General features: G+C 39.1%; 1 protein-coding gene across 5 annotated transcripts in view; it reads right to left on the bottom strand.

Annotated features, from left to right (window-relative positions):
* TANC1 (tetratricopeptide repeat, ankyrin repeat and coiled-coil containing 1) overlaps positions 1 to 25,617 on the bottom strand; it is a 290,552-nt gene that overhangs the window by 41,702 nt on the left and 223,233 nt on the right. For all 5 annotated transcript variants that reach the window (XM_056793909.1, XM_056793910.1, XM_056793911.1 and 2 more), the window contains 7 exons: positions 24,863 to 25,144; positions 23,706 to 23,857; positions 19,836 to 20,067; positions 18,764 to 18,930; positions 15,781 to 16,388; positions 11,158 to 11,266; positions 10,847 to 10,969 (listed from right to left, as the gene is read on the bottom strand). In XM_056793909.1, the coding sequence (XP_056649887.1) occupies positions 10,847 to 10,969; positions 11,158 to 11,266; positions 15,781 to 16,388; positions 18,764 to 18,930; positions 19,836 to 20,067; positions 23,706 to 23,857; positions 24,863 to 25,144 (1,673 nt within the window). The remainder of the gene's footprint in view (positions 1 to 10,846; positions 10,970 to 11,157; positions 11,267 to 15,780; positions 16,389 to 18,763; positions 18,931 to 19,835; positions 20,068 to 23,705; positions 23,858 to 24,862; positions 25,145 to 25,617) is intronic.

Here is a 25,617-nt window from a genome sequence, read left to right as displayed (position 1 = left end):
TGCCCCTGAGACTACAACTGCTGAACACATTCCAATCAGGCAAGCTGTTTATTTGGCCAGTTGCTACATCATCACCTACAAAATAATTCTGCTGCAGATGTGTGATGAAAGCTGCTGGTCTACAGAGAAATTGTTCTCTTTTTATCTATTATAGGATTACCTATCTCAGAATCAGCCAGAATTCATGGGGGGTGGTGTGGGTGGGGGGAATAGTCAGGCCTTTATACTTATTTACTTATTCTATTTCTTGGATGGAAATGGCTATTACCAACACTATAAATGATTTAATAACTGTTTATTCTGATGATCTTTTCTCAGTGCTCTTTCTTGACTTATGTGGCTTTTTATATTACCGAACATCCCATCCTACTATGCCTGGATTTCATGATGGAACTCTCTCCTGTTTGGGTGCGTCTTGAACTATCCATCATGTCCTAAAACTTCAATGTAGATGATTTTCCCAAGTCCATTCTCTAGTGATATAGCACACTAGTATCATGCCTACAAAGATAATTCCCATAGCTACACATGCAATCTACAATTGGTCCTAAACTCTAAATCCACCTAAATCTAAAAAATCTAAAACATGTCATTATTTTTTCCCATTAGAGTTATCCAAGAATTCAGTAATCTGGGGCAGCTAGGTGGTTCAGTGGATAAAGAGCCAGACTGAGAACAAGGTGGTCCTGGAATCAATCTAACCTCAAACTCTTCCTAGCTGTGTGACCTTGGGCAAATCATTTAACCCTAATTGTCCAGCCCTAACTACTCTTCTGCCTCAGAAACAAAACTTAGTATTGATTCTAAGACAGAAGGTAAGGTTTAAAAAAAAATTCAGAAACCATTCTAAAATACAACATTACTCCTTACTAGAATCTAATGTCTAAGTGTCAGGAAAGATTGCTACCCTAAGAATTGAGAGGGAGCAGCTGGGTGGCTCAGTGGATTGAGAACCAGGCCTAGAGATGGGAGGTCCTAGGTTCAAATATGACCTCAGCCACTTCCTACCTGTGTGACCCTGGGCAAGTCACTTGAGCCCCATTGCCTAGCCCTTACCACTCTTCTGCCTTGGAGCCAATACACAGTATTGACACCAAGACGGAAGGTAAGGGTTTAAAAAAAAAAATTTAGAAAACTTGGGATTGAATCTCACTTTTGAAACTTACTATGAGACACTGGTCTAATCACACTTATTCTCTCAACGCCTCGATTTCTTTCTCTATGAAATGGGGAAAATACCTGTACTACTTAGTTCCTAGGCTAATGAAGGATCATGTTAGATTTTATTTGTATATGTATACACATATAGATATCTATATACATAAATATACATGTATACACACATATTCACACATATAAATGCTTCACAAACTTGGGGTACAAATGTCAGTTCTTGTTTTCATCATTCATATGTAGATTAACATTTTTAATAAAGGGGAATTTGCATAACAAAAATGAAATTAATAAAAGGTTATTCGCATTGGGTTAAATAAACTAAAGATTTGGTCACAATATAAGGCATTTCAATAAATTTTTAATTTTAAGCCAGAAAATTAGACTTCAAAATGTAGGAAGAGAGTAATTTATTCTCTAGTAAGACCTCAAGCAAGGGTTAGTCATGTCTTTTATGGCTTGGCTGATTAAACATTAATTTTTTTAAAAAGCATAAAAGAAATCCAATATGGGGAAATCACATCTAATGTTTGAGTAATCAAACTCGGTAAAAGTGGAAAACAGTTCTGAGAACTTGGGATGACTTCTGTAAAATGATATGCAAAGCAAGATGAAAACAGGAAAACAATGTATATAATGAGCACAATAATGTAAAGGAAAATAACATTTAAGAAACTTCGAAAATTGGATGAATGCAGCATCTAATAATGACTTCAGAGGAATAATGGGGAAGCTTGTTTAGCAACCCTTGGCAAAGAGGTGGTGGCTCCAAGGTGTGGAATGAGGCTGCCATGTGCAAATGGTACTAGTATGTTGGATTTACTTAAACGCACTATCTGCTACAAGAGGTGGTTTGGTTCTATTAGGGGGGAGTTAGATGGAGAAGAAGTGAAAAGGATGTTTTTTTAAAAAGAACAATTTAAAAAATGGATCTGAGGTACAATAGAGACATGAATTCAAAACCCTAACACCAACACAAGTAACAACCTCAAGGTTACAGAAGAAACTTGAGGCAGAGGTTATCTGGATGTATATTTACTGAAAAGACAAAGGAGACTCAAAACAATATTGGCTGTTCTTCATAACAAGGGCAGTTTTGTAACAATAATAACTAGTATTTATGAAGCACTTTACCAATATCATCTTTACAACATCCTTACTACAATTCCTGCAAGTGGCATTATTATCCCTATTGTACAGATGAGGAAAGTGAGACAAAGTGGGGTCAAGGATATTCTACAGCATATAGCACTCCTCATCATCTCAAACATTACAAGAGCTTTTATTTTTTATTCATTTTTTATGGTATGAATTTACTTTTATATTTTAAAACAATTTTTATTTTGTAATATAAAAGTACCAAAAGCAATTAATTAGTCAGTCTGTGAATAAAAAGGATATTTAAATGGGGCTTTCCCCAGCAATCAATCTTTTACCATGTATCATCATTTCTTGCCATCACAGCATTCCTGACTCCAGCTGTGAGTTCTCCAACCTCCAAAGTCCTCACTGCTATCTGGATCTTCAGTTATTAATAGAATTAAGCAGTCTATAGGTAAGGTGATGGGAGGTTGTATGTTATCTGTGTGAAAGAGCTATGTGTCAAGATGCCTAGATCTTAGAGAGATCTACCCCTACCAACAAAATGGGCAAATCAATTAACTTCTTTCAAGAGCTGGGGAAGGGAATGAGTATCTAGTATATGCCAGGTTTTGTACTAAACCTTTTTTTTTAACCCATATTCTCTCATTTGTCAAGCAAAACAAACCAACACATTTGTGTTACATTTCCTAAAAACCAAAGAAGTAATGCACTAAATTATTTGGCAGATCAGTAACAATAACTTAAATTTTATCTCCAACTCTTTTACTTGAGTATCAAAATTCTTTCCCAAGATATAGATCAGCTTCCTCATACCCTCGTTTAGTCCTTCAGAGGTCCTCAGCCTCAGAGCACTTACTCTTCTGCATGACATCCTGTACAATTTTCCTTCATTTATACTTGGTATACTTCCCAGGAAGGAAATATTTAATCGCCCAAGCTCAGTGTTATTTTTCTTTTAACTGATATGGGAAATTCCTGATTTGATCCATCATCTAATTTCATGAATCATTTTTTTAAAAGCTAAAATTCTCCTATTCATATCATACGCTCTTCCAAGAATCACAGAATGTTGTGTTTGAAAAGAATTTCAGAGGTCATCAAGTCCAGTGACAAAAAAACTTGGCTTCCTTCCTATCTTCCTTACAGATATAAAACATTGAGAGAATGTAGTTTACAAATTATATTCAAGTGAGTGATTCCATTTCACGACAAAATCTTAGAAAGGATCATTGAAGGGGATGGTTAATGTTAGGTAGGTTAGTGGTACACAGCAAAGAATCAGCATGGCTTCATCGAGAACAGGTCATGGCAGGCTAACATTGTATGTTTTATGTGACAGGGTTATGAGAACAGGAGAAGGTGATATAATTTACCTAGATTTTAGCAAAGCATTTAATGAAGTCTTTCAAGATATTTTCATAGAAAAAAATGAGAGTTGGGATAGATGATAGTACAATCACATGGATTATAGCAAAGAAAATTTTACAACTTTAGTTTTGAATTACTGGAAAAACTACCTAAAGGAGCTATCCAAAGTAGACTGGGGATGGAAGACATGTAGGAGGGAGAGAAGTGGGAAAAGAAGGGAGAAAACTACAAATCTGAGTAAAAATTGGATAAGTAAGCACTTTGTGAGTACAACATAGAAGGGATTCCTCCTATTCACAGATTGGTTGGACTCTTTGTCGTCTTAGATACCTTCTAACATATGTCCTTTGACAATATGAAGCCAATAGGCAGAAAGAGAGGGAAGCTATTTCTCTGACTCCTAAAACCAACTCACTTTTTTATCTATTCTCTAAAAACTATTTTATGTTCATCAATAACAATGCTATACAAAGGCCTGAATACAACAAGAGAATTCACACAGACTAGCCATTTCAGAAATTCATGATAGACATTCCCTTTGAACAACTGTTTCTGGTCCCATCCAAAAGACCTCATGTGACTATGGCAAATGGGCATTTAAGCTTCAAGAAATGAAACTCAAAACTCAGTGGAATGAAGGGTTCATGACAGTGCTCTTATCTACTCTAGGGCAGCCCATGAAACAACAGCCCATTTTAAACTACACTGTTTAAACACGGGTGTTCAAGTAGTTACATCTCCACTCCAAGTCACAGAGTCTTTCAAACACCATCTCCATGGATGCTCAAGAGCTGAAAAGAATTGATGCCACGACACTGGACATTTATCTCATCAAACAAATCAAAAAGGAGACCATTGTTTTAAATTTTTAAAATGCTTAAATGATTATTTATGCCAAAAGGTCTATTCATTGTGAAAGATCTTCTATGAAAGTAAAAATTGGGGAGTTCTAATTCTGCACAATACCTGGAAATGAAACCTTGAGTGTCCTCTTCAATTTATTAAATGTTATAAACAAACAAAACAAAAGAAGTCAACATGAAATGGCTGAAGAGCTTGCTGGCTAGCTACCCTTGTGGGCAGGAAATCACAGGCCATGAGCCCAGCTGGTCCCCTGACTGTGCAGTGCTCCCATCCTGAATCTCAAGGTTTCCCTGGATCAATTCCAGGTCTCATGGGTAATCAGAGGACACCTAGATTATCCTTCCTGCAGGAAAAAGGGACTCGGATCTGTTTCAGAATGCAGATTGCCTGAAAAGAAAAGAAATCTAAACAAAAACATCACCTCCCTAAGTCCAGGGTATGAACGGATTGAAAGCTCCAAGGTGGAAGCCATCTGGAAACAGATTCTCCAGAGGCTCAAGCCAGGGAAACACTCCCCCCATCTAGCAAGTTATTCACACACCAGGCTATGTGAGCAAAACAATTCACCCAGTGCATTCATTTATATCCTGGCATTTGTGGTCAGAGGAAATAGTGGGTCATTTGAGATTCCTGGCTGGGGAAAGATGATGGGTGGTACAAGGGGCAGAGAGCCCAAATTGCTAGACCAAAATATATTTGTCAAGACAGTGGCACTCACGCTATGATTTAAATAAAAATTTACAAGGTAATCTCTCTTTAATAAGTTAAGTCACTTTAATTTACCAAAGTGGCAAACTGTGATTAGTCTCAAAATGACACATTCATTCCTGTTATGACAACATTTAATACTCTCTTTTAAAAAGTCCCCCTAATTGCACACACAATTTTAAATTGCTATAATTTGTTCAAGATTCTGTGAAACATACAAAACTTTTTTTCCTCTTTCTTTCTAAGGGTAACAAAAATAAGACAGAAAGGAAAAGTGAAAAGTGGATGATTCCATGAATAAATTATATGATTGTTTGGTTACAGGTAGAAAGGAAGAAGCATAAAGGTACTTGAGAATGAAATTTTACAAAATTGAAATTTCTAAAAGATCCTAAAACTACGAGGAGAAAAAAAGGAAAGAGTTCATAAAACGGGTGTTCAAACTCATTTTATAAAATACCCTTGTAATTTATGGTTTAGAAAATACTATTCATTAAAAATCAATACTTTACAACTATTTTCTCCATTTTTTATTAGAAAGAGTTAAGAAATAAAAAGTAGTACATACTGGAAAAATTAAAAGAAAAAATAGCAACTTTCCAATTTTGTCAATGCATTAAATAATGCTATGGACAGAGTATGAGCCTGAGGTCAGGAAGACTCATCTTTGTGGGTTCAGATCTGGCCTCAGGCATTTATTCAGCTGTGTGATCCTGGGCAAGTCACCTTAGCCCCATTTGCCTTAGTTTCCTCATCTGTCAAATGAGCTGAAGAAGAAAATGGAAAACCACTCCAGGGTCCTTGCCAGGAGAATCCCAAAGGAATCATGAAGAGTCTAATACAACTGAAATGCCTAACAGCAACAAACTCAGATAATGGCATAAGAAATTTGGAGCCCAAAGAGCCTCTGTGGACATCTAGACCTACCCCATCATTTTATGGATGAGGAAATTGAAGTCAAAAGAGATTTTAAGCAACATGTTCAAGTTTTTGTCTTAAACATGATTAATTATTGGAATGGCATTCCAATAATTTTTATATTTTATTCTACTAAGTTTATCATTTCTTAGATTTATTTTAACTTCAGTGTACATCTAAACCTATGAGAAGTTGCTAAAAGTCAGGTTTATTGACAAAGATGCTGTTGTAATCTGATTAATGTTACATAGCAATGCAACTCTTCACTTCTAGTTTTCTCTTTCTTTTGGTTACATCACAAACTTTTACTTCGAAAAAAGATATACTATATTTGTCATTGATATTATTACAATAACTTCTACTTAGACTTCAATAATATCTAAGAAGCTAAATGTTCTAGACGTCGTACAACATTATTTCTCCAACTTGTATCCCAAATCTAGTGAAGCATAGAATTTCCTAACTTTCTGTGTTACTTCAGCTTTTTTAGTTAATAAATTCTCTTTAATAAGAAGCAGCAGTTTAGAAGAGGCGTTCCTTTGAGTTCAATCAAAACTCAACAAACACTGATGAAGTGCCTACTATGGGCAATGCCCTTTCTTAGATCCTGGAAGTTTAAAGTCTACTGGATGGCTAGAACGTGTACACAAAACACACAAAAAACCAATCACAGAAATTCCGAGGAGGCGAGAGTATTACTAACTGGGGAGAGATGGGAGAAAAGGCAGAAGGATGAGAGAAGAGAAGAGGAAAGGTCTTGTATAGGAAATAGTATCTTAGGGAACCAGGGATTCAAAGAGGAATTGTCACAACCCAATGGAAGCTCTAAATTTCAGTTCAAAGAAACTCAAACTCATCCATATTCAGCTGAAGTTTTCATGTGCTGAGGTTGGAAATGGGGAAGGAGGGAGGATTTCAATGGGAAAATTATTAGGTTTCAAAGGAGAATGTGCTTACATGTGAATAACATCACTCCCTACACATTCTCTCATATATTTTCCAAAATAGACCAATTATACAAATATTAAATGTAAAAATGGAGACTTGAACCCCGGACTCCAATCCCCAGAAGTCCTTGCTCTAGTTCTCGAGATTCTCACCTGGGCCGAGAACAAATTATTATTTAAAGAGTCTCCGCCTACGGCTGGGTCTCTTTTTTCCTGTTTCCGCTTCCAAGCAGACGCATCTCATGATGTAAGTCAAATTGAATGGTCTCTCGGCCTACCCAGGCACATGCTTTCTTACTTGTATTTTCTTAAATTCTTAATCCTTAATAAACCTCATAAAAATATAATACTTTTAGCAGAGAAACTAATTTTTACCTGCCACAGTTTGGCCTTAATTTTTAATCTTAACATAAATACATTAATAAATAGGTGCTTCTTCTATCATAAACCAGAAGTCAGTAGGAGAAAAATGGTTTCATTAGTATGAAGAACATATATAATGAGAGGGGGTGAAAAAAGTGGGGGAGGGGAAGGGAAGGAGAAGAGAGGGGGGCAGGGAGAAAGAGACAGAGTTGGAGGGAGGGAAAGTGTGATTGGGAAAGAGTGGGAGGGAGGGAGAGACAGAGATAGAGAGACAGAGAAAGAGAGAAATGCTTTAACCAAACATAAATGTAGGTGAGGACTAGAAGAAAAAAGGATCATGACTAAAAAATTCCTCCTAAGCCTGAGGGGAGAGCCTGTCTCATTCCCATCTCTTGGACTAGAGTCCTGTGTACCACATTCAGGGTTATCTATAATTAAATTAGTTAAGAGATTAGAAGAGGCACAAAAATGCTTTTCAAAAAAGCAGACCCCACTTTTCCTGGCTGTGGTTACAGGTAGAGTGGGAAAGTTACTTCAAAGGACTTGTGTCCAGACATTAGATCCTTTTTAACTTTGTTATTTTGATTAAAATGGTAGAATATGTTGTAACATTAGCAAAATGTAATATTTTTATGATGAGTTCTATTAGGAAGAAAATAATAAATAAGACCAAAATTGTCCCAAAAACTCACCTAACAAATGTTATTAGAATAATAGCCATATTTATATACAGAAATATATTTAACGGTATTTATCTATAGTATTTATCACATAGTACTTACTTAAAAATATTATCTCATTTGATCCCCACAACAATTCTGGTAGGCAATAATAGTAGCCCCATTTTATAATTGAGGAAATGGAGGCAAACAAGAGTTTAAGTGGCTTGCCCAAGACCATATAGTTAGTAAGTGTCTGAGGAAGTATTTGAACTCATAATCCAGGTACTCCATTCCCAGTGCCAATGACGATCCACTAGATTAAACAAGCATCAGACTCCTCCCCCTTGCTGCCCTGGGACCCTAATCTTCTTGACATTGGGCCCCCTTGCTGCTCCAAATAAACCTTGCTGTATCATCAGTCATACTGACAAAAACTAGCATCGAAAACTAAGGCATCTGTTTTGGAGCATAGCTGGGCTTCCCAACAGTTAGGGAAGAGCGGTATCAGAGGCCTAATGAAAAGCCTGATGGCTTAGGCAGGCACCAGTCAAGGCCAACCAGAACAGGACAAAAAAAAAATTTTTGTTACAATATCAACAGATTATTTTTAGGAAGATAAAACTGCTGACCCAAAACACAGAGGTATAAAAATAAAAAGAAATCCTTAGGAATATGCATTCTCTGTATAATTATCTTTTTCTGAAAAATTAAAAAAAAATCTTTTTTGGCTAGACCTGTGATTTCATCCACCCACAGTACCATTTAAGTCTTACAATGCTATGCAGGGTACCAAGATGTCAAAGCACTAAGAGGCTACAGTCACAGAGTCAGGATGTTACTGGGGACAAGATTTGGAACTGAGCCTTCTGGACTCTCAGGCCAGCACTCTGGCTCTACTGATCAATGATGGGACCGCCTGAGAAATGTAAAATGGAGATTTGAACCCCAGACTTCAATCCCCAGAAGTCCTTGGTACTTCCCAGAATTCCCTATAATCTCAACTGAGTCCCACATCTGGGCGAGATCACAATTTGTATTTAAACTGACTATAACGCCTACTTGGGCGTCTCTCTTCCTCTACTCGGACACAGCAAGATGTAAAGATGTGAATGGGCTAATCAGCCCTAGGCATGTGGTTTATTATTTTGTATCCTTGGTTTCTAATAATCTTTAATAAACCTCTTAAAATATAATACTTTTATTACTAGAAACTAATTTAATTTTTACCGAAAATTCATTTAGGCAGCTTAGACTTACTATAATTGACCACAAGAAAAACTAAGACCAAATAAGGTGGTCTTGGAAACTTTTCTTGATTCCCCCCAGGATTTTCTTTCTCTCTTAAAATGACCCGGTATTTACTTGCTTGTGTATTAGGAGTTCCCTCCCAAAGAGAACTGCTGCCCTTATTTGTGTGTGTCACGGTATTCTCAGCAACAGTATGCATTTTCTGAGCACTTATATGCCAAGCACTGTGATAAGGACGGAGGTCACAAAAATAAACAGGAAGCTGTGCCTGCCCTCAAGGAGTTTCCATTCTACACTTAGGAAAGAATCAGTGACTTCAATATTAAGCTGAATGGAATAACTACCAATTAGAGCTGTCCCCAACAAGGGATGGGAGTCCCTACTGAGAGCGAGTTATGGGTCAATGCAATTCTTTGCTCTTCTTATCATTGGTCCTGTTTTCAAAAGACCAATGACATTACTAGAGTGATGTCTTGTTATGTGGGTGAATTGGAGTCAAGGGAGGCAGATATGCACAAAGCTGTCAGCCTCACTCTCTCTACCAGTCATGCAAGTCAAGGGGAAGACCAAAGTCAGGATGACTTGCAATGACCCAGGATGGAGTAAATGGGCATCTTCAATGTCTAATCGAGCTCTAAGTGTTCCCTGGGTTCGCACCGGGCATTGTTCTCATCTGCCCATTCCACTGGAGGAATTCTTCACATGCTTAGGGAAGCCCCTCCCCCCCAACTCATTTATGGGTTTGAAGCCCATTGGTTGTCCTCAGCCTGCTTTAGCCCATCTGGCGCGTAGCCTCTGTGCATGCCGTGGCTTCCTGGAGTCACTCTTCAAGTTGGCTGAGACAAGACACCAAAGGTGGATGAACAGCCCTGAAAAGGGCTAGGTAAACCCTCCCTCCAGAGGTGCTGGTCTTCCCTCAACACCCCATAAACATCAATGCAATTCTTGAAGCTGAACGATTAAAATAAAAGACTTGGAACTAACAGAAGCTCCAACACATAGCAGGCACTTCATAAATCATGGCTGAGGGCAGCGTAGAAGGAATTTGAGCTAAAGACTAGATGACTGATGCCTCTTCCAACTCTAAAAATCCAGGATTTTGTGAATTCACAACATTTTTAGAATCAGTTTTCACTGGAAGACTCCCTTTTAGTTCTAAAGAGGAGAATTGTTTTTGTCCAACAGCCCCTCTGAAAAGGTGAGGCGACCTGTGAAGGTAAGCTCCTCACCCTGCCTACCCAAACAAAAGCCACTCCCTCCCCCCAAAAGGATCCCCGATATGCACAGGGATCCTTTTTTTTTTTTTAAAAAGCCTTTGTGATTTTCACTGAGAAAATCCTATTAGACTGAACAGTTCTGATAATGAAAACTCTTTCCACTATCCATCACGGAAAGGTGAAGAAAGGATAATTACACTAAGCAAAATCACTGGCAAAGGTCACAGTACTTGCTGCTCTGGCTCTGATTTTACATTTTAACACATTTCCTTACCTTCACATTGGGAGTGTAAAGATTTCTCAAGGATGCAAGAGCAGCCGACAGCCCATCAGTACTGTACCCAATCCACAGGGCTTGAAGGTGGCTTGAAGAAATTCCAGTTTTTTTACTGAGACCCTGTGAATTAATTGAAGACATAAATTTTCACCAAAGCCTCCTTCCATTATCACAAAAAAGAAAATCTAAAAAGTTTTACAGCACTTGGGGAAAAGAGGAAGAACAAAAAAAATCTGCAAATTGTAACTGGGCTTCTGAAAGTTCTAGAACTCCTACCAGTTGGACCTCTGCACCAATCCAGGACTTACCTTGAAAATATGTGCCTTAAGAATGTGATGCCCAAGTTCCATGGTTTGTTGGCGGTTCAACTTTCCCTCCTGTCTGGAGAACATAAATGCCAGAAGGGCATGCCCATTCCTGGGGAATTGGTGAGAGGGAAAAGGAAACATAAAAATCTTTGAACAAATGTTCTTATTTGAAAGTATCTGAAATGCCTCTACTAGGAAGCAGTATTATTAGAAGTTTGTTAAAAGGCTGGCTTGTCACTTAGTCAGAAAGATGATGCATTTTTTTTTAAACTGAAAGTCATTTAAAAGCTTCCAAACCATTTCAAAGACGTGGAAATACTTAAAGAAAACCCCTTACTGAATGCCAAGAAAATACCCAGAATAGCACCTGACCTCAATATCTTTGTCTTCTTAGGAACAACAAGGGACTACTGGAGTGAGGATGGAAAGCTTGGTTATTCTAAGGGTGATGTGAGCTTAACTTTGATTTTTCTATAATACCAATCACCTATCTCAGGCTGAGCATCACAAAATTATCACCTTAATTTTCACTAAATTGTTCGTGTTCAAACACTTATTATTTATTTTTTTCTTTTTTTAAAACTCTTACCTTCCATCAAAGAATCAGGTATTGATTTTAAGGCAGAAAAGCAGAAAGGGTTAAGCAATGGGGTTTAAGTGACTTGCCCGGGGTCACACAGCCAGGGTGAAGCCATAGTTGAACCCAGAACCTCCCATCTTTGAACCTGGCTCTCAATCCACTGAACCATTTAGATGCTGGGTAGCTCAGTGGATTGAGAGTCAGGCCTAGAGATGGGAGGTCCAAGGTTCAAATCTGGCCTCATATACTTCCCAGCAATGTGACCCTGGGCGAGTCACTTAACCCTCACTGCCTAGCCCTTACCACTTTTATGCTTTGGAAACAATACATAGTATTGATTCCAAGACAGAAAGTATGGGTTTTAAAAAATTTTTTTAATTAAAAAAATAGATGCCTCCCTCCATTCATTTCCTAGGAAAAGCACAAAATTGTGTAACATAGAATAAATTGTTACTACCTAAAGAAAATATTTTTAAAATGTTTTCTTTTTAGATTGTGCATTTGGATGATAATTTCCAAGGCTCATATTTTTATTTTTTGAAAATAATTTTGTTACACTAAGGAAAATTACTTAAATTTTACTTAAATTAAACTTTACTTAAAAGTTCATTTAAATATCTGTTCTGTATCACCCTTACATTACAGTTAGATGATGAGCATTTTGCAGGTAATAAAAGGGAGGCACAGAGAAACTAAAAGAGACCTAGTCTTAAGGAAGGAGAGAAATTGTGTTTTATCCCACTTGGGAGCTTCATATTTCTTTCCCTTCTGAATGCCCCCCCCCCTTATTTAAGAAATACATTCTGAGGTAAGTGGGGGGAAATCAGTTTCTGGTTCTGAGAAACAAGGGATGCTCTGTTCATACACAGCTGATTGCTCAAGTAAATGGCACAGTGGACAGAGCATCAGTCCTGGAGTCAGGAAGATGTAAGTTCAAATCTGGCCTTAGATTCTTAGATGAAGGGCAAAGCCTTAACCCTGTTGGCTGGTTTCCTTCTCTGTAAAAGGAGCTGAGAAGGAAATGGCAAAGCAGCCTAGTAGTAACTTTTGCCAAGAACCCCAAATGGGGACACAAAGAGGTGGGCATGATTGAAACAACTGAACCAAAAAAAAAAAAAGGCCATTCACCAACTTTTAATATCATGTAGTAAGTAAATACTTGAGTCACAGCATACCTGTTACAGATTTACTCCTTGGGTCCCCAGGGCAACTGTACCCAAGTAAATACAACCTTACCTTTTGCCATCCCTAGAAACTGTTTCATAGGCATATAAAGCATAATTAATCTAACAATAATGGCTAACCTTTAGATAGTGCTTGAAAATTATTTTAAGTTTTTTTTTTTTTCAGTCTCATAACAACCCTGGGAGGCATGCACTATGAGTTCCTATTTTAGAAGTGAGCAGCCTGAGGCAAATAGAGGTTAAGTGACTTACCCAGGGTCAAACAGCTAGTTAAGTTCCTAAGGCTGAATTGCCTCACCTTTGTTTCTACCTCTTGGTACTCCTAGTAGGGTTTAACGCTGAAGTGCTTCCATTTCTTTTTTACAACTCTACAAATTCTATTCTAAGCATATGGAATGACCTAAAGCTAATAAGAAGAGCCCTGACCATTAAGTATCAATAGGGCCTTGAATGATTTATTTTACCTCAAAACCTCAGGATCCTCCGAGTAAAATGAGGGGCTTAGACAAGATCAGGGTTACTTAACCTGAAGCCTAAAAGTTTGTTTGCTAAATATTTTCATAACTGTATTTCCAAACAAATCATTTCCTCTATAATCCTGTGTATTTTATTTTATGTATTTAAAAGCATTATTCCCAGAAGGGGCCTACAGGCTTCACCAGACTGTCAAGAAGGGCCAAGATATAAAAAAAGTGAAGAACCCCTAGACGAGGTGATCAAGATTCTGTGTGCTGGGGCAGTTGGGGGTATGGAGAGCCAGGCTGAGAGACGGGAAGTCTCAGGTTCAAATGTGGCCTCAGATATTTCCTCGCTGTGTGAGCCTGGGTAAATCCCTTAGCCCTCACTGCCCTTATGGCTCTTCTGCCTTGGAACCGATCCAGAACAGTGATTCTAAGGCAGAAGGTGAGGAAGGATCCTTAAAGATAAGGAAGGGGGGAGTGGGGGAGGGGGGGCAGCTGGGTGGCTCAGTGAATTGAGATCCAGGCCTAGAGATGGGAGGTCCTAGGTTCAAATCCGGCCTCGGACACTTCCCAGCTGTGTGACCCTGGGCAAGTCCCTTGACCCCCATTGCCTAGCCCTTACCACTCTTCTGCCTTGGAGCCAATACACAGTATTGACTCCAAGATGGAAGGTAAGGGTTTAAGAAAAAAATAATAAAAAGAAAAAGAAAAAGAAAAGAAAAGGGGCATCCACACTGGTGCTGCTCTCATCCAAGCAGCTCAAGTCCCTGGGAATGTCTCCATTCCTTTCTCCCCTGCTCCCCCACTGCCCTCTAGATGCTCTTGTGAATCCCCAAGTCCCTCCATCTTCTCCACACCAACATCCCCGTCACCGCTGCCTGGTCACAAACTCATGTCACCATGTTCAAAATAGAGAACTTGAAAGTCCCCAAATGAATTGGCAACCTCCTACCTACCCTTACTCACTCACACAAAGGGCTCTGCAGCCTGGGGCCAATTCTTTGAATTCACTACTGGGAGCCACTTATTCCATAAAGGATCTTCAGCTCTGGTCACCCCAAGACTGTTCTACAAGCTATTGCCCTATACCATCCCCTGCCTCCCTGGAACTTCTCATTCAAGGGGGGAGGGGCACCCCATCCCGGAGGAAAGATTTAATTTCTCCCTCCCTGCTCTAGAACGGTCTCCTTGCAGAAAAGCAGTCTTACTCACTCTCCATGTCCTTATAAAACCTCAGCTAGCCACGGCGGCGGCTGCTGCTGCTGCTTATCAAACAAAATTCCGGCGTCCTTGTCGACCATGCAAGGACCTCCACAACCTGATATCACCTCATTCTTCGAGCTTTATCTCATATTACTAGCATTGCTATATTCTTTTTTCCAATCAAACTAAACTCCAGTCTTGTCTCCACATCAGCCCCAGCCTTTCCCTACATTTCCATGACTTTCTTCACACTGTTCTCGATACCTGGAATATTTTTTTTCCTTGTTTGCCAGTTAAATTCCTATTTATCCTTTACAAAGCAACTCTCTGCTCTCCCTTCTCTCACATCAGAAATGTGCTTCTCCCTGAATCGGCAGAGTGTTCTACAGTTCTCTCCCTCATCAAGTACTCCCAAATATAATTGGTTATGTTGCGGCTCACTTACTTCAGTTACATACAACTCTATGCCACTCTATTTGGTGTTTCCTCGGCAAAGATACTGGAGCAGTTTGCCATTTCCTTCTCCAGCTCATTTTATAGGTGAGGAACTGAGGCAAACAGGGTTAAGAGACTTGTCCAGGGTCACACAGCTAGGGAGGCCAGATTTGAACTGAACTCAATCTGACTCCAGGGCCCACACTCTATCCACTGGGTCACCTCACTGCCCCAGGTCATAAGACCACAGATTCAGAGCCTGGAGGGACTGTAGAAATCATCTAGTTCAATCACAGAGGAGGAAATTAAGACCTACACAGGTTGAGGGACTTGGCAAGTCACAAAGGGAGTAACTGACTAAGCAGGGATTTGAACTCTGGAACTCAAGACTCTAAACCCCGTGTTACTTCCACTGCACCCATTTAGACTGTTAGCAAGCTAACATTTAAGGACAAGTGCAATGACATTTAAATTTTTAACCTCTCCCACCGCCTGGCATAGTAATGGACTATACACAATAGCTACCTAGTTAATATTCATTGAATGGACATGAATAAATAAAAAGTTGCTAGGAGAAATAATTTTTCATTTGCCTCTTATCCAGTTCTCCCTAAAAACAAATAAACAAGCCACTAAATAAATACGCCACATGGTACCACTGAATTATTCATTCTGTGTTGAGTTGCTCATAAGTGTTAAAAGCCTATTCCCCAAATTAGGGCAAGGAACTGTGAAGAGGCAAAAGCAATTCTGAATGTACCTTGGCTCACATAAGAAGTCAGTGTTTTCCCCATCAGCTCTCCAAACGAGCCATTCTCTGAAGGATGGGTGGCAAAACATGCGAGTTTTATCCCTCCTTTTTATCAGGAAGCAGGAAAGGGACTCCATTCTTTGGTGAAAGTCTTCCCACTCCTGTTCACCTTGTATGTGACCAGCATTGATGGCCTGGAAAATCTGTTCATCTGTCATGGGGTGAAGGGATGCGAGAGCCACATTTAAAATGGGAAGTGCCCTCTCGAAGGCAGAGTTGGTCATGAACTTCATGTTACACTGGAGCAAATAGAGCTCCGACAAAGACACAGGCACAACTTTGTAGCTTGCGCTTTTAATCACTAAATGTCCTCTTTGGAAGAGATCTAATGTCAGCTTCAGGTACAGGTAAGACCCCAAGCTCCTCATGACCAGATGGTTGCTCACTTTCCCGATGATGACAGCATCCGCTTTCCCATTCAGAGAAATGTTGTTGATGATCTCTTGGCTACTGTTGATCCTGTACTGGACATAGGCATTCAGATCATTGTGGATCTCTTTGTTCTCAGGGAAATCATCTAATGAAATTCTGACAAATGGCAATGCACTTATGATTTCCTGTGGGGGGAGAAATTATACACACTGTCATTCCACAGAAGTAGCATTTTAAACCACATTCACTGCTTTTCTTTCAAGAAAGATTATCCTGGATTACAAGGATTCAGGGTTTTGTAATAAAACATGTAATGGGATCAAATGAAGAGGAAAAATTTATTGAAACGAAATCCCACTGAAAGATTTAATTGAAAAAGCCCTTCCCCCAAAGCTCTTATCTGAGAAATTCAAATAAAACAAGACCTCATACTATACACACAACCCCAAAAGCTAGCCAGCACTGACAATAGACACAATCAGAACTATGTAAATGACCTAAAACAAATGAGAAAAGGGATGCCTTTATAAAGCAATGCAAAGACCATAAATGTACAGATAGAGGAGACTTTGGAGATCTTTCTAGTCTAATTCTTTATTTGAAGATGAAGTAACTGAGGCAAGTAAAAGTTAACTGACTTGCCAAACATGAAACACGTAAGAAGAGGAGACTTGAACTGATAGCTGCTGGTTCCAAATTCAATGCTTTTCTTCTCCTTCTTTTTTGAAGCTTTAAAGATTAGAACTAGTTTTGTTTATTTGTTTTGGTGTATTTCCTGGTTATTTTCCTTTCCATTAATATTAAACACATGAATTTGATACAAAGGCCAGTAGGCTATATTTGGCTTGATACAAAGATAACATAAAATGTTAGGACACCATCCAATGGTACTCAAGGAAAAGGGATTTAACTTTGAACACAAATCATAATAACCCAGAAAGTATAAACAAATGAAATCAAGCAAAAAAAAAATGCCACATCTCATTCAACAGCACTAGTAGATTTCCTTTCTTAAATGAGCAACATATAATAAAATGGTGATGGGAAAATATTCTAGATGGAAATTATATTTTTTTTATCTATTTTCCTTAAATTTGGTGAATTGTTAGTGCTAGTTCCTTTTGAACACCACTTTAGGGGCTCTAGAGCTGGGATCTCAGAAAGAACTAAAATAACAATGCCAAATATTCTTCCTCTCCTCCTCCTCATCTTCCTCCTCCTATTTGTTTACAAATCCATTGCTTTTCTAACCCATTCCAATCTATGCTTTCTCTGATGCAATCAGATCTTTAAAAATGGCAATCAGACTCACAACACTTATTTTAGAGCTTTACAAATATAGGTGAAAAGATTACTATTCTCTGTACTGCATAAGATATAAAAATATTAAGCTGATATGGCTATCATATCATTGTAACCTAATTTCATCATGATCAGTATTTTTGATGTAGTGCTTGCTCTAATAACTATTTTCTATGTCAACAGGCACTAAATAAAAGATCATACTGAACTTGTTTTCATTTTCACTTGAAAAATTTTAATTTAACCCCATTTTTGCTTAATACAGGAAACCTCAAACACCATCATTTTTATCAAAGTTTAGCATCTAAAAGAACGAAATAGAAAAATGAAAAGGGACAATGTCTAAGAATTTTCCCTTACAAGGCTGCTTCATCATGGCTCTGGAGGTGATTGCAGGGCTCCTAAAGGCCTCCATTTGAGAAAGAACTATCAATTTGGAAAGGCTTTAAAAATAAGCCCAAGAAACAAATGTTCAACTATTATCCAAAGATTGATTTAGCCAAATCTAGGAAAACTCAGTATCAGCTCCAATCCAACAGATAATATTATTTTTCAGACATAGCACATTATAAGAACTATCTATTTTAAAAAAGAGGACTCTGGGTAGAAAGGATACCCTCTGATGAAATCAGGTTTCCTCAAAGCACTGAAATTAAAGAGGCATAAAAAAAAAGACACACTCAAGGTTTAAATTGGTGGGCTTTGGAGAGGAAGGTTTTAAGCTATTAAGAAAAAAGATGAATGAAGTTTTTCTTCATTTCTATCGACTTCACTAAATGTAAAACCATATCTAAATTTTTATAACTAAAATAGAAATTTATTAAAAAGAGACATTAAAAATGTTTCTCTCTTTTAAACCCATCTCCCAAATCAGAATTCTTATAAACATCTACTCCTGGGGAAAACTTTTAATTCTATTAGTACATATGTTAAACAGTTATCTAAAGCTCCTATGCTTTGGGAAACTTAGATTGGTTTTACATAAATTGTGGTAAATCAGGCCTGCATATTTCAGTTTCAGAAGTGCAGGTAGCATTCAATGCTAATAGGAAAGTTACCTGACATCTTGATGAATATACCTTGGAAAATAAGGTCATATTCTGTGCCAGTTTGGAACTCTCTGGACTAATTTTTCAAAGTCTTAATACAGTTTCTGATTAAATAGTCAAATGATTTATAAGCATTTTTGGTGTTCATATTAATCACTGTAAGATTTGGGGAAGAGGACTGGATAAGAGAGTTGAGATTTTTATATTACCTGAAAATTTGCTCTTACAGTTACAATCAACTTCAGCCAGGCAGGAAATTTAGAAATAATTTTGGTAATAAATGAAGAAAGTGTATCTCCATAATCGGGTTTATGAAACTCAGCTTCGTTTAGGCCATCTATCAAAATAATGTATTCTTCCTCTGGAATTTTCTGCTCTAAAGGATAAAAAAAATTTTTTTAATCAAAAAATTACACATTTCTTTAAGGTGACAACACATTGTATGTCTATGCACAGTTTTTTAAAGTGTTAACAAAAGTGTTATGTTTACATATGGCAGTAAAAATGGTTTTGAAAGAAGCATATTTTCTATTAAATTTATAATTAAAACAGGAATCCTAAGCCAAGAGGCAACCAAACAGACGGCACGGTTTTAGAAATATTATTTTGCATTATATACATTAGCAGAAAAGCAGTTACATATGGATATGCCTAATTCTTCCCCCCCACCCGAAAAATGTTTACCCTTCCTTCTTAGAATCGATACTGTGCATTGGTTCCAAGATAAAGGCTAGGCAATGGGGATTAAGTGATTTGCCAATCCTTATACGAATTAAAGATCTTTCCAACCTACAAACTTCTTCTCCAAATAATTTAAGGAGGGAAAACTCCTAAATCTGAACAAACTGCTTCTCTCTGCCCCCCACCCCAGCTTTCCTCAGGGAAAAGAAGGAATTAATAAGCAGGTAAAGTGTTCCAATGTGAAAAATGAGAAGGAGAAAGAAAAAGGACAAATCAGGGCAGGTCTTATCTTCAGACTCAGTTGAGCAAGTAAATGGAAAAACACACTCCCAATTTTATTGAAATGGGACTAAACTATGACCCACGGTGATACCCGACAAGACCCTAAAGGCATTCGTGAGCTTTGTAAGGCCCAGGGAGCGCCACGGCGATGATGGGCTGCAGATGGCCAGGGGAACTGTATTTCCATTCGTAGAGACAGACGGGCAGGGTCCCAGCCCCTCCGCCTCACCTGGCGGACATGCTCACTAGCCTCCTTCCAGGTGGGATCACTCCTGTTTCTGTCTAAATACACAAAGAGCAACAGCACCCTGGATCTACCATTTCTCAGGTTTGCCAGTGGTTCCAGGACTCCTCTGGTGAAGGCCGCCACCGGGTCCTGAACACACGACCTCAGGCTCAGCATGCTCTGGAGCTGCGGTTCTCTGATCAGCAGGTCTCTGTAGGCGGCCAGCGGGTGCGACCGGCACAGCAACGCGGCGATGCTGTGCACAAACTCGGGGACCAGGCATGTGTAGGTGTTGTCAGCTTGGCAGTAGTGATAGGCCACCACCTGAAAAGAAAGCAAGCCCACGCGATCAGGAGACAGCTCTCGGGCTGAATTAAACAGGAAGATGCATTTATTTCTTTTTTCCTGGCTAAAATGAAAAGGACGTGCATTTGTGTTCCAGCACGGTTCCACACTCGGAGGAGGACAAATGTCATGTGATGCTCCGGGAGACCCAAGGTATCACAGAGTTTTTGTGCCACCGATCACCGTCCCAGAAGTCGGTGCAAAAATCTTAGTGATTTAGCCCATCTTCCTTCATTTTAACAAAGATGGAAACAGAGCTAAAGCAGAATGGATTGCTTATGGTCACATAGCAAGCAAGTGATAGAAATGAGATTAGAACTCAAGGCTCCTGGAGGCAGCTGGGTAGCTCAGTGGATTGAGAGGTCCTAGGTTCAAATCTGGCCTCAGACACTTCCCAGCTGTGTGACCCTGGGCAAGTCACTTAACCCCCATTGCTTAGCCCTTACCAGTCTTTTGCCTTGGAACCAATGAACATATTGATTCTAAGATGGAAGGTAAGGGTTTAAAAACAAAAACAAAAAAAAAAACCTCAAGTCTCCTGGCTCCCAGGACAGTGGTGTTTTTAGCCTTGAGGTAGTGTAGAAGTAGGAAGACATTCACTTAAAAAGACAAAACATGGCCTGACTGAAGGCAATTCTTGGTTCACAGGAAATTCCAAATAGACCCTAACATTCCTGAGGACAGAAATGCAGTGAGCATTTCCTTGGCAATCCCTCAGAGCCGGGTTGTTATTGCTCTCAAAAAGCAAGTTAGGAAATTAGTAGCGAATAAGAAAGCACGGCCCATAGTCTGATGTCTCTCCTTTGCTCTAAAAGAAGGATGGGTCGCTCATTTCACGCCCCACAAGGACACAGACACACAGCACAGCTGACTGATCTTCCAGAGAAATCAAAGCAGAGACTGTGTGGGGAGCGAATGACAATGAAGCCTTGAAGGAGGAAGCTTAAAGCGGTTCAGTGTGGCCTCAAATTAACCTTCCTGGGCCCCAGTTTCTTCTTTTATGAAATGAGGCGATTGGAAGAGATGGCCTCTCAGGTGCCTTTTAACTCTAGGCCTACGACTGTGAAACTGGGTGCAGATACCCGTAAGAGAATGGTACTGTAGCTGGGAAAAAGGCCCTGTCAATAAGAGTAGGGCACCTCATTAAAATTTTCCAAAGACCCTGGACACTTAACACTGTACACAGAAGAAGAGGTTACCAAATAAGGCCTCTTTAGTCCTTTAAACTCAAGATCCTTCCACCAAACTCTGGTGGAGAAGCTCTTTTTCATCCTGCATAGGAAGCCTCTGGGACTATGAAAAGGGAGATGGGATATGGGGATGGGGAAATATGAAGAAAGGTACTCAGAAAAGTTATCCAATTTATTCTCTTCTATTAAGAACCTTGAGTATGGAGTGGCTAGAGAGCACAGGGCATAGAGGCATTCCAGGAGCTGGGGAGTCCTGGGTTTAAATCTGGACCCAGATACTTCCTACCTGTGTGACCCTGGGCAAGTCACTTAATCCCATTTTCCTGGTCCTTGCCCTTCTGTTTTATAATTGATAGAAAGACAGAAGGTAAAGGGGTTTTTTTGGTTTGTTTTTTTTTAAAGGAAGAAGCAGCAGCCTGTAATATACATATCTTTCCCCAAAAAATTTGGGATTAAATAAAATGGGGTACATGGTAACACAGATAAAGGGCTTTGCAAATCTTAAAGCATTATATACAAGGTAGCTGTTATTAATTAAATTATAATAGGCTCACTCTATTTAAAAAGCAAGAACTATGCTTTTTAAAGAATGAATTAGACATTTGAAATCCTTCGAAAACAGACAGACAGAAGAAAAGGTGACCTTGTATATTTTAGTACTTCATATTTTTTCAAAGGTGCTTTTATTTCCCTGGGCCTAACAACCTTGTGTGGTAGGCCGGGCATGTATTATGTAACTACCTCTATTTTCAAGGTAAAAAACCAGGCACAGAAATGGGAAGTGACATTTTCAAGGTTAACACAGCAAGGGACCAAAGCAGGTTTTCTCTCAGGTCTCTCGATTCTGAGTCTGGTACTCTTGACAGGAGAAGAAGAAATACTGTGTCTAACTATGGGTTTGAGATCTTTTGTCAAGGGCACTTTATAATCATTCCTCTAATACTGACTGTTTTCCAACAAATCAGACTTCTGTCTACACTGGAAAAAAGCAAGCAGTAAAACACACAGCCGTCTACGGTGTACTCGGGAGCCAAAGAAGCCTGTGCTGGGGACAAGAACTCCACTTTCAGACACCCTGCTCCTGCATGAACCCACTGACTCCAGCCAAGCTAATGGGACTCAGGGGCACGTGGGGCGGCAGAGCATACTGGACAGGCTTCTCCATCTCTGCCCCACTGCCGAAATTCCAATAGTTAGAGATTCCCCATGCCATGAAAGTTACCAAGAAAGACCCATCCAACTTGCTGAAAGCAAGAGCAGTTTTTGCAAGGATTACGGGTAAAAGGCAACTGCATACCAGCAGCAGATGTGAAAGCAGAAGAAAAATGTCACAAAAGGCCTTAATGACCATCAATTTAGGAAAGAAAAGTCAGCCAACTCTCCATTACAACATCCTGACAAACACCCGACAAAGGAACTGAGAGCCAAGGTCTTGGGGAAATGAAGCCTCGGTCAGAAAACTTCTCCATCAAGTAAAAGCCTGGAGACATTTGGCTCTCAGAAGCCTGTACCCTTTAAAATAAGTTCAATTTAAATATAAAATTAAGGCCAAAACAAAGTCTGTAGGGTCAATAGGAGAATTAGGACTTGATGGCCTTCAGAGAGAGGGACTCTCATTAGCAATTTCTTTTCCCCTTGTGGACATTTTTCCCCCATAAACCCTTGCCTTCCTTCCTTCTTCCTTCCTTCGACACTGTGTATTAGTTCCAAGACAGTAAGGGCTGGGCAATGTGGGTTAAGTGATTTGCCCAAAGTCACACAGCTAGCAAGCATCGGAGGCCAGGTTTGAACCCAGGATCTCCTGCCTCTAGGTATAATCCTCAATCTACTGAGCCACCCAAGCTGCCACCTCTTCTGTACTCTTAATTCAATAACCAATCGATACAGGTAAATGTCTACTAACTCACCTTGCAAAGGATTGTTGGGAGGACTAAATGAGATCATTTATGTAAAGAGCTTTGCAAACCTTAAATATTGGCTGCCATTACCAAAATCATTTGATATTGTTACTATGAATACATTTCCACTACATCTCTTACTTATATTATTAAAACTCATCTTTTCTGAACAAGTTTTTTTTTGTTTTTATTTTTTTAATTTGAAAATATGTTTAAATTTTTTCTTCTTCCAGCTTGTTTGGAAAATATAAAACTTATCCTAATGATAATGAAGACAACATGATGCTGACATAGCTCTTTAGAGTTTACTAGAAATTTTCCTCATAACAGCTGTGATGGGGTTAGGGGTGCAAATCTAAGAATTCTCACTTTCAAATGAAGAACTGGGGCTCAGAGAAGTTACTCAGTAGATGTCACAGAGTAGAACTGAGAAATGAGCTCAAGTCTTCTAATACTCAAATCTTCTGCACTTCTCACAATACCATTTAGTTGGCAGTCCCAAATCTGGCATAACACAAAAGCCCATTACCTTGGAGGCAAGGTATCTCAAGGCACCATCTACTGGTCTCTGATGCTCAGGAGTACCAGGACAACTTGGGGTTTTCACAGCACTGGGAGCACCCGTAGAAGCATTGGGTGAGAACAATGGAGTGAAAGGAAGATCCTGGCAGGGATCAGAACCTGTGGAAGAACAAAGAAAACCAGGATCCTATTAAAATATTCCTGGGGGGAAAAATTAAATTAATAAGAAAGTATAAAATATATTTCCACACACACAGAATCTATGTCAACAATATTAACAGGAAATATAGTTCTCAGATAGTTTATTCTTTAATTCATCCTTATAGTTTCCCAAAGAAACTTGTTCTTTTTTCTATCTTCATTAAAGTATAATGGGCTTGCAATGTTTTAGAAGCAACAAGTGTTAAAAATCATTCTTTTCTTCATCACTAAACAGGCTTTATGACTCTACGAATGTCACACCCTAAAGGTCATTTACAAGGACATGTCCTTGGGCAATTTATCCGGGTTCCATTCATTTTTTTTAAACCTTCAGATTTCAACTTAATCTAAATCATCTTGATGAATATACAAGAGAAGCTTCAACATATACAACAAAGAAACTCACCCCAATACTGTCTGTGAAAATGGGAAACCCCAAACCTCTGGATTTAATGGGCAATGATGAGACAGGCCTCCCAAGCACCCCACTTCTCAAGAACTCTCAATACAGGTTCTCTATACAATGGCCCATCCTTCCCTCTCCTCACACTCAATTGTCCCTGCACCAAAAGAGGGATCCTCCACCCCAGCAGGACTGGAAGTAGCCTGTGTTTCAAGGGTAGGGCAGTGGCCATGGGTGCTACTCCTTCCCTGGTCCAGCAAAACATCAGTCCTGGGAAAAGAGCCAAGAAAAGAGATGGAGGTCTAGGGGTACAGTACAGAGGGGACAGACTTCCTCTCACTGTGTTCCATTCTGGCATTTGATATAATAAATAGTGTTAAACCAGAGTTTTCCTGGATGATCAAAAACTTCAATTAAAAAAAATTTTTTTTGTTTTAATGTAGCAGCTGGAACAACTTGAGAAACATTGATAATTTATGTTTACCACAACAGCAGTATCCTGAATTTCATTTCACATTAATAACATAACAAACCAGGCAACTAATTAAAGATGAGCATACTTTTAGGCGATGAACTGGGACTGTTTGAAGCAATCTGTCTCATGCGGCTCCCATGGCAGCTAAGTGCCACCAACTTAGAAATAATTGCAGTCTTCCCAAATCCCACATTTCCAACAACGACTGCTCCCCTATTTTCTGCCAACTCTGTATTCTTCAAGTTTTCTTCTATCAGTTGAAAGAGCCAATCCCTTCCAACGAACACAGAATCTGTTGTTATGCTTGGCACTTCAAACAACAGTGGCTTCAACAAAATGTCTTGTGGCTTGTAAGGGACAAACCGTGCTAGGAGGAAGAACAGTATAATTAGAAGAAAGTCCATGGTTTTATGCAATAAAATTCTATTAACAGCATCATTACAAAGATTATCCTTTAGAAAGCTGAACAAAAAGTTTCTGTGTCTGCTCAGGATAAGATGAAATTATTCAAAAGGGATACTTGATCTTTATACTTCACAAATGATTTAAACCTAGGAAAATTTCTTAAATTACTACATTAGATTACTCTGATCCAGCAAATGGACTTGGCGATTTTTTGGAAAGGAAGAGAAATTGGGGGATGGGGGGAGGAAGCTGGGAAGGACTGGTCTATCTTGTCTAGGCTAGAATTCAGTAGCCATTCATGTTCTGATTCAACTATTGATCCACATCCATTGACCTACTCTGTATCCAAACTGGGTTCATTTGAGAACATCATACTAGTACAAGATTTAATGAGGATACTGCAACAGTTTTAGCTCTGTCTACTTCAACTCAAAT

The sequence above is a fragment of the Monodelphis domestica genome, chromosome 4 (assembly GCF_027887165.1).
Source record: "Monodelphis domestica isolate mMonDom1 chromosome 4, mMonDom1.pri, whole genome shotgun sequence".
Classification (NCBI taxonomy): domain Eukaryota; kingdom Metazoa; phylum Chordata; class Mammalia; order Didelphimorphia; family Didelphidae; genus Monodelphis; species Monodelphis domestica.
This window is presented reverse-complemented; position numbering and strand designations above follow the sequence as displayed.